At 39.3% G+C, this 10485-nt stretch overlaps 1 protein-coding gene across 1 annotated transcript; it reads right to left on the reverse strand.

Annotated features, from left to right (window-relative positions):
• Positions 1 to 8597: 8597 nt before the first annotated feature.
• Positions 8598 to 9836, reverse strand: LOC145059841 (uncharacterized). The gene is made up of 3 exons (XM_079007616.1): positions 9218 to 9836; positions 8836 to 9162; positions 8598 to 8758 (listed from the first exon to the last, which is right to left on the reverse strand). Exons 1-3 carry the CDS (start codon positions 9834 to 9836, stop codon positions 8598 to 8600), a joined length of 1107 nt encoding a protein of 368 aa, XP_078863742.1.
• Between the last annotated feature and the right edge of the window lie 649 nt (positions 9837 to 10485).

The raw sequence follows: 10485 nt of genomic DNA on the forward strand, positions 1-10485 counted from the left end.
ATCAAGTTGGGCTAAAACCCATTGGATGCTCCATGGTGTATTTGAACCCATGGATCCATGGAAATGGATAGCCATGACAATTAGGGTTTACCCAAATTGTAACACACTATATAATGATCTCTTTCTTGGGAAAATTGGGACTATGATATGCATAGAGGGCAAGCCGATTCTTGAAGTGTTCTAATCTCTCTCTAAGTTATTCCAAGTGCTTATGGTGTTGTGTGAACCATTTGAGGTGTCACACTTGGGGCACTAGGCACTCAAGCTTCATGAAGACAAGCACCAACAAAAGGTATGTTATTCTAACTTGTGTTATTCAAAGTTTTGTATGCTAGAATAGAACAATGCCTTGGAAAGTAGATATTTGCATGTATAATAGAGAGAACATAGATCCAAGGTATTTAGGGTTGCATGTACACTTAGGAGTGTTAGATTGCTCAAAACCCAACAAATATATCCCGAGCCTTCGGCATGACTGGTCTGCCGCGTGGGACTACAGTCTCCCCGGACCACTCAGAGGGTGTGTTGGCCTTCAGCACAAAGCAGGACCGCCTCAACCTAACCAACAAGCAACTAACCATGTACGCATATTATCATATACTGGCATGTACCCTTAGCAAACATATCTATCTCATTGACCATCAATCATAGAGTTTCACCCATAGCTAGAGTATCGACCTAACAGGTCACTAACATACCAATCCTCACAGATCATAAAAGCATAACATACTATCTATCCTGATTCTGATCCAATAGATCAGAATCTTATGCAGCATACCATAACTACCGATCTCTAGTATAACAACCATCCTAAACAAGATAAATTCTAGCAAGTCAATAACAAAACACCCGTCCTAAACCAGGATGAAATCTAACATGGCAATAACAAAGCAACCATCCTAACCCAGGATGTAAATCATAAAGGGCCGGCTTGGTGTCGTAGACCCTATAGATATAGTGAGGATAACTCACCTCGCAGATGTCGATAGAAATGTAAACTCCAACTATCGGATCACTTGACACCGTCACCTATAATCATAGCACAATATACTCATAAGTTCTTACTCTTATGAGACACCCCATAATCACTTAGTAATTCCTAATCGAGGTCAGAGTCCTCAGTCAAGGTCAACAGTCCATGTTGACCTCAACTCGCCGAGTGCATGGAGCACATTCCAACTCGCCGAGTCATCGGAGTGACTCGTCGAGTTCCTTCAAATCCTGATAAATACTTAAGGGCCACCCATCGAGTTTCCTCCTTGTAACTCGACGGGTACACACACATGCATAATCAATGGAAAAACCATCCGACTCGCCGAGTTGTTCTTCAACTCGTCGAGTTTTATGGTGATCTTCATCGGACTCACCGAGTTGTTCATCCAACTCGCCGAGTTCAATGACCATCTTCATGTGACTCGCCGAGTCATCCTTGCGACTCACCGAGTCCATCCGGTCCTCTCTCCATACAGACTTGTTTTAAGCCATGCAGCGGCTCCAAATCACAGATCCAAGCTTCTAGGGCATACTTACCACGTAAAGTTACAAACTTTACGTACATGCATGGTTATAAAGGCTCCAAATGTCTATTTTACGTTCTTAATGGAGCTTCTAGTCCAAGAGGGACTTCATCTACAACCAATACAACAAATTTATGACTCTAGCACCCAAGGAGGGTCCAGATATGAAGTTACAACTTCAGATCTAGCCTATAGCTCAACATCCCAACTTGAAAATCCATAAAAACCCTAGAACTCTACAAGAGGAAAGAAAAGGAAGTAAGAATGGCACTTTGATATCTTGAAAAGATGCTAGCTGAGGCAAGACCCATTCCCCCTCCTTTCTTGCTTCAATTTCCTTTGCACTCTTAACTCCCTTCCTCCAAAATCCTCTCTTCCAAGCTTCAAAACGACTCCAAGGCACACACACACGAATTAGGGTTTATAAGAGCTCTCAAAGACTGTAAGGAAGCCCAAAGGAGGCTGAGGCTCCTTTAAATAGGGGTGCAAACCCCGGGATTTAAGGTTTCATCTGCTATCTCCTACTCGCCGAGTCCCAATAATGGACTCGCCGAGTAGGTCACTAAACACGCGTTCTTACCCCGCTGCTACTCGACGAGTAGGTCGACCAACTCGTCGAGTAGAGATTTTATCCATAAATTCTTAATAAATAAATACCTGAGGATCGGGGCGTTAAAGAAGCGTACGGGGTTGTTTCTCATGTTAAATCATGAGTTTATTTGTTCTAATGGTAAATCATGAGTGTATTGTTCTATTAGATGTATTATGTCATAGCAGCGGTTACAAGCTCATGGTAGCAAATTATTAGAAACATTATACCTTGTCGTATTCAAGTATTAATGTTAAGTATAAGTTTTCCCCTACTTATACCTTAAGATTAAGAAATGTTTAGGTATAACACTTAATTGATAAGTATATACTATACCTAATGTTGGAGAGTCAAAATGATACTTTCAAAACTATATTTTTGAATGTGTAAAAATGTATTATTTTATGGAGTCAAAACCTGTGGACTCACCAACTTTATGTTGACGTATTTTAAAATGCATGTGTTTTCAGGAACTTGAAAAGCTGATATGTATTCCAACAGGAGAAGTTTTACTATTATCTTTCTGTTTATTAAGAAGTATGTCATAGTCGGATATTATGTAATAAATACTAGGAAAACAATAATGTAACTTTCAATCATCAATAAAGGTATGTATTTTCTTTAAGTATTGTTCAATGTATGTTATATAACTGTGATACAAAAAATGACGTTACACTACCCGGTATTTCCGCCGACGGTCGGGGTGTGACACATGATTCTATCGCCATCGGAGAGTTTTTCCCTAAACCTTGGGTTAAAAAGGGAAGGGTTTGTTTGTTGGTTTCGAGGGTCCTATAATTTACCCTTCTTATTTTGTTTGTTTGAATGCAGGATTGAAGTTTGGGGAAGCTTTTTCTGAAGCTGAAGATACCGAGGCTAAAGTTGCAAGATTTCTTGCTCTTCTAGCTGGTGTTAGGACGTTCAAGTTCGATTGTGCAAATCTTCAGGAAGGTTCATCCATGACTGCTTCCATGGCTACCGGTTAGGATAATTTTTTATTTGTTGACTTCAATATTAGGATCCTGAATTTACAAGGATCCTTCATGGTTTTCAAGATCCAAAACTACTCGTTCTAGTGCTCGCTTCACTTTGCCTAATCTTAAGTATGATATGTCTAGTGCTTTGCTCATTGTGAAAAAGGAAAAGATCCCACCCTCTACTCCTGCCAAGAAGACCAAGTATGACCTTTTTGTGAAGCCTTCATCATCCCATAAGAGAAAATATTCTTATGTCTAGGATCTTGAATTCTAGGGACAAATGAAGCACTAAGGAAGTTGGTTTCTTTCTCACAATCTGTAACTGCTTTTGTATCCTTTTAGTTTAAATTTTCCTTTTACTTATTGTTGGTTTTTATGTAGGTGGCTAATCATGTCTCTCATTTTAATAAGGATTCCAAGGAAAAGCTTGCTCAAATAGAGCGTGCCTTGATGGAGCAAGAGGAGATCCACAAGGAGCTTCGGCAATAGCGGATATGCTATGCAAGGAAAAAGCCGATAAGGAGGAGGAACATGCAGCTGAGATGGATGAGGTTATAGCTGAGGTGAAAGCTAGTGTTGCGGCAACTGTTTGGCAGACAAAGATCAAGCTTTAGGAGGATTTGGAGAATGGGGATCCTGGGATGTGGTCAGATCGCGTGAGGCCCTGACCAAGTTGACTGACAAGCCTATGAAAGCTATTCATCATCCTGCATCATAGCTGAAGGAGGCAGAGGACAAAAAGGAGGCGGTTCGGGGTGGTGGCGATCAATTTTTAGTATAACATTGATATGCTTTCTTTAAAAACAGTTTGAATGAATATGGGTTTGTAAGATAATTTTTTTATTTTCTTCTTTTGTGGGGTTGGTGGGTAACCCCTTATGTTATGGTTGCTTTATATCTTTACTTGTGTGCTTGATTGAATTGTGTGGTTGTAGCAGTAGGATTTTCGAGGATCCTTATAATCAGAATCTTAAAGAGTTCATGATTTGCAAGAAATCTCAGGATCTGAATAACCTTAAAATAGTTAGTAATCTATTTAGGATCTCAAAATAGTTTAGATCCCTTCGGATAACCAATCTTCAATCATCATATAAGAAAGACAAATTTTAAGAAATAAGGATAGATAGAACCTGATTATCCTCTGGCTTTATGACCTTTAGGATCCACTTTCTTTTAACTTAGGATAAGTGTAAAGTTACAATTCTCTTGGTTCCATGGGATCATGAAGTTCATACACGGAAGGATCCTTGCTTTAAGAGTTCATTAAGGAGGATCCTTGATTTTCTGCAACTTAGTAAACTTTAGGGAGGATTCTACCGTACGAATCAAATGGAAATGACTCTGACTTGAAAAATAACTGAGGGAAGTTTTGTTTTGCAACATGATAGTGCTACAAGTCTTGTATAATTTTGGGGAACTTCCCAATTTCAGACAACACGTTAGTTTTACAATCCTTGGAAAATCTCAGGGGAAAAACCCAGTCCGATATTACACGTTAGTGTTATAAACTTTAGTAAATTACTGGGGAAAATCCCAATTGCATGATAACATGCAAATGTTATAAAGCGTAGTTATTTTCTGGGGAAGGGCCCAACTTGGGATAACATGAAAATGTTATGAACCTTGTGTATTTTCTGGGGAAGATCCCAAATTGAGATAACATGAAAATAATATGAAACTTAGGAATCACCTGGGGATCTTAAATTATGTTAAAAAATAATAGGGTTTCCAAGTCACTGCAACGTGAAATGATCCCCTTATTCACATCCCATAGTTAGATAACCTGCGTCTAAGCGAGGTGTAGGAACCTTAACTCATATGAAATAGATAATTAACTCTTTAAACCTTAGAGGGAATTAAGTATCTTTATTCGTAGGAGATATGATCAGTCTCTATTGTTAGTTACTATACTTGTGTTTACAAATATAGAACGTTGTAGCTGTGGGATTCTTAAGTGCTAGCGTCCTCAAACGTTAAGATCATTGTATGTCAGGATCCTTGGATCTTCATGTGTCAAGATCCTTATGTGTCAAGATCCTTGTGTTTCAAGATCCTTGAGTCCCTGCGCACATCAACCTTTTGCTAGGGGTGGGCGTTAGTCTAGCTAATGCCCCTTCGATTCTTAAGTTAGTAATGGTATTTGAAGAGAGAAAATAGTAATAAAAATAATGTGTAAAAGGTAAAGAGTATTTGTACCTTGAGTGAATTGGAAAATGACTAACCTTACTTATATAAAATAAGATTCAAGATGTATAGCATTCCAGGATCTTGGCAGGACATCTCCATCGAGGGTAGCTAGCCGATATGCCCCCTTTCCTGCTTCAACATCTATGATATATGGACCTTCCCATTTAGGTGCCAGTTTACCTGCACTAGGATCCTTGGTATTTTTGAATGTTTTCCTTAACACCAAGTCTCCTATCTGGAATCTTCTGACCTTTATATTCTTGTTGTATGCATTGGTGATTCTTTTTTGATGAGCAAGGATACGGATCATGGCAAGATCCTTGAGTACATCAATAATATCAAGATACAGGGCTAGGATCCTGTCGTTATTTTCTTGACTTTGAAGTAAGTATCTTTCCATTGCGATCACCACTTCTGTGGGGATCATTGCTTCTACTCCGAACACCAAAAAATATGGTTTTTGACATGTGGCCACTTTGGTCCTATCTACCCATAACACAAAAGGAAGCTCTTATGTCCATCTTAATTTCTTTTCGTTTAGCCTTTTCCACAAGTGATTGACTATGATTTTGTTTCTTGATTTTTCTTGGTCGCTGGCTTGAGGGTGAACGGGAGTGGACATTATCATTTTGATTCCCTAACTCGTGCAAAAGTCTCTTGTCCTTTTGCTTATGAACTACGATCCATTGTTGCATATGATTTCGGCAGGGATCCCGAACCTGGTCAGGATATTGCGTTTAATAAATGAGACTACCTCTTTGTCTCTTACTTGAACAAAAGCTTTGACTTCTATCCACTTCAAGAAGTAGTCAGTCATCACTAGGATGAGGACTTTTCCTCCAGTAGCTACCGGGAATTTGCCCACGATATCCATCCCCGACTTCATGAATGGCCAAGGGGAGATGATAGGATGTAGAGGTTCTGCTGGTTGATGTAGGATGTGGCTATGTATTTGACAAACATCACATTTTTGAGCATGTGGGAAGGAATCATTCTTCATGGTTGGCCAGTAGTATCCTATTCTCAACCCTTTGTAGCATAAGGATCTACCACCAATGTGATTGCCACAATCTCCTTCATGTATATCCTTTAGAAATTTTGCAGCTTCATAATCTTCTAGGCTTCTAATGTATGGAGTTGCTATCGATTTTTTATATAATTTACCTTGGATTATTACAAACCTTGAAACCCTTGTTCTGAATGCTCTGTTGCTTTTTTACTCTTTGGGGATCGTGCCATTATGGAGGTATTCCATAATAGGTTGGATCCAGGATCTTAAGGTTGGGGAAGGATACTTGATGTTAGGATCGTGATAAGGAAATTGAGGACCGGGGACTTCGATAGTAGCGACATTGGTAGTTTCCTCACGATTTTCAGGATGCTCGTGATTATCGGGATCTTGGTTTATGGCCGGATTCTAAGAGAAGATCCTAGATTGGCTAAAGAATCTGCTTCAACATTATCTTCTCTAATAACTTGGTTTAGGCTAAATGCTTCAAATTTGGAGGTATGGAGATATAGTGCTAGTATTTTTCCTTTTACGACATATGATCCATTAAAGTGGTTAGTCAATATAAAAGAATCGAAGAATACGTGAAGATCCTTGGCTAATTGAAATCCCATGATTAGTGCCTCATATTCTGCCTAATTGTTCGTTGCATTGAACTCACAGCTGACTACTTAGTATAGGATGTCCCCCTATGGCGATTTTAGTATGATCCCTATGCCAGTTCGTCTGTGTTATGATGCTCCATCTGTGAATAGTGTCCATCTTCCCATGTTTTCTTCTTTTAGAAGTTTCTTGGCTTCTATTTCTACTTCAGTTTGTAGACGATCACTAAAGTAAGCCACAAAGTCTGCCAATGCTTGAGATTTTATCGAGGATCTTGGTTCATACTTTATGTCATATGTGCTTAGTTTCAGAGACCACTTTGCCATCCTTCCTAACATTTATGGTTTTCTCATAACATTCTTAAAGTGATAACAAATGTTTACACTTATAAGACGTGTTTCAAAATAGTGTCGTAATTTTGTAGAAGCAGTTACTGATGCAAGTATAAGTTTTTCAAGGTGGAAGCACATGGTTTCAGGATCCAAGAGACTTTCACTTACATAGTAGATGGGATGTTGGTTCCCGTTAAGATCCTTAGCCAAGACTGCACTCATCGTGGTTGAGGATACTAAAAGGTATAGAAGAAGTGGTTCCCCATCTAATGGTTTTACCAATAAGAGTGTTAAACTTAAATATTTTTTAAGTTCTAGGAAAGCATCTTTGTGTTCCTTGGTCCACCCAAACCTTTTTTCTTCTTCAAGATGTCGTAGAAAGGCTTGAATCTTTCTAAGGATCTTGAGATGAGTATGTTTAGGGCTGCCACTCTTCCTGTCAGTCTTTGAATATCTTTTGTTGAGGATAGTGATCTTAGATCGAGGATGGCCTTGATTTGCTCTGGGCTTGCTTTAATTCCTCTTATGGTCAACACTTATCCTAGGAACTTGCCTGATCTCATTCCAAAGTGAAACTTGGAGCGATTTAGCTTCATGTTATACTCATCCAGTATTTCAAAGGCTTCTTCAACATCCTTGAGATGATCTTCAACTTTCTTATACATGACCACCATGTCATCAATGTAGACTTACATGGTGTCCCCCAGTTTCTCTTTAAACATCTTGTTGACTAGCCTTTGGCATGTTGCACCTGCATTCTTAAAACCAAATGGCATCGCATTATAACAATAGATACCAATTGGAGTAATGAATGTCGTATCCTCTTGGTCGGATGATTCCTTCTGGATCTGTTGGAATCCCGCTGATGCATCCATGAATGTTAATAATTCACAATCTGATGTCGCGTCCATAATGGAGGTTGTGTGTGGTAGAGGGAAAGGATCCTTGGTAAACGCCTTGTTAAGATCCGTGTAGTCTATGCACATTCTCCACTTACCATTCTTCTTTTGTACCATGACCACATTAACTAGCTACTTTGGGAATTTAACCTTCTTGATAATTCCTGTTTTAAGAAGTTTCTCTACTCTTCTTGTATAACTTGGTTTCTCTTCTGTGTGAACACCCTTCTCTTTTGGTGTATTGGTATGAAAGATAGATCTGTTTTAAGTTTATAGGTTATTATATTTTTGTCTATGCCTCTCATGTACTCGTGCTTCCATGAAAATGTCTTGCTTCTATCTTTGAGGAATTTTATTAGATCTTGTTCTATTTGTTCAGGCATTGAGGATCCTTTGAGAATTTTGGTTTCAGGATCCTCAAGGTTCAGGGGAACTTCCTTTACATCTTGATCTCTTGTTACTAGCACATCTCGTGCCCCCTGCTTTAATTGTTATGCTTGTCGTGGTATTGTTGAAGATTCTTGTAACATTCTTTGGATTGTTGTTGATCTCCTGTGATTTTCACTGTCCCCCATGGGGTAGGCATCTTCACACACTGATGATATGTCAATGGGCCAGCCTTCATTTGGTGGATCCATGGTCTACCTAGTATAACATTGTAAGGGGATAACATATCAATTACAAAAAATGTTGCATAAAGTTTACCCCCTATATGTAGATACGTAGCTTTATCTCGTTGACTGTGTGTCTGGTTTCGCCGCTGAATCCAATCAACATTGAGGATCTTATAACTATCTCGGACTCTGGGATGTTCATTCTATTCAATGCGTCCAGGAGTATAATGTTGACTGAGGATTCTCTACCGAAAAGAATCCTTCTGATGAAATTGTTGGCGATGTAAAGAGTGATCACCAATCTGTGATTGTGAGGATCTTGGATGTCTTGTCTATCTACTTCATTGAAGGTGATCTCTTTCTTGTTTATGATTGACATATTATTCCATGGCCCTTCTTGTTTTTCTATTTTTGACACCTTGGCATGCCTCTTTGCTATAGAATAAGAGGTACAACAAATGTCAGATCCTCCGGAGATCACATTGATTACCTTTTCCGTTAGCTGGAGGGGATCCTAGTTTCTCAATGGTCTTCTGAGGATCCTGATCTTTCTCTTTGGATCTCGCCTTCCTTCTTCCAAGGATTTCTTTTAGGTATCCTTTTCCTAAGATGTAGTTGGTCTCCTTCCTGAGAGTTATGCAATCCTCTTTGATATGAACAAAATCTACGTGGTATGCACACCATTTGGATTTGTCTTTCCAAGTTGCAGATTTTTCTCCCTTTCTTAGCCATCTTGCTTTGTCACCAAGATCTTGCATAGAAAATATTATACCTGAAATATCCATAGAAAAGAAATAGTCAGTAATCATAGGAAAGTATTCTTCCCTTCCTTCATCTTCAAGGGCATTAACCCTATGATGATCAGGTTTGGAATATGGTTTTGACTTATAGGATCTTTGGTCAAACGATTCGACCTTCCTATTGGGATGATCGTATGAGCTTGGTGGGTTGCTCCTCTTTTGGATCTCCTTGTCTTCATCGAGCCTAATGAACCTTAGTGCTCTACTCCTAACTTCGTCCATCCTTTTGCATGGAGTCATTACGAGGTCTTCGTAGAAAAGGGAGTCCTTTTTTAATCCCATTTTAAAGGCTTCAACTGCAGTCACCATGTCGATGTTAAGGACACTCAGAGCTTCCCTGTCAAACCTGTTCACGAAAGTCCTAAGGGATTCCTTAGGATCCAGAACCACTCCATAAAGATCACTAGTGATCTTTTCGAATGTTATGCTACAAGAGAATTGATTGTTAATTAAATTAACAAAGTGAGCAAATGATGTAGAAGAGTAAGGAGGAACGTTAAGAAGCCATTTTAAAGCTGATCATGTGAGTTTTGAACTAAAACCCTTGCATAGGAAGGCTTCCTTTAAGTGTATGGAAAGAGGGATGATCTCCATTCTTTCCATGTACTGTGCCACGTGCTCCTAAGGATCTGTAGTCCCATCTTAAGGCTTCATGTTGGGGATTTGGAAGCGCTTTTGGACTTTGGTATCAGCTATTGCCGGAAAAAATCTTGAGATCCCGTGGCTTGTGGGAAATACTTCCTGTATAGGTTGGACCACTCTGGAATCGCTCGAGATCATTCGCCTTAATTGCTAAAGTTCCTTAGCCATGATCGGGCTTAAACCTGTATCAAGGACCATAGAGCCAGTGTTAAAAGCATTATTATTTACAAAGTCACCAGGATTCTTAGCATTAGGTGTGCGGGAGGTTTCATTGGGATCCTAAGTCACATGATTCTGCTCGTTAGGAGTAGCATCC

Source organism: Lactuca serriola, chromosome 6, assembly GCF_051521515.1.
Source record: "Lactuca serriola cultivar US96UC23 chromosome 6, Lser_US96UC23_V15, whole genome shotgun sequence".
Taxonomy (NCBI): Eukaryota; Viridiplantae; Streptophyta; class Magnoliopsida; order Asterales; family Asteraceae; genus Lactuca; species Lactuca serriola.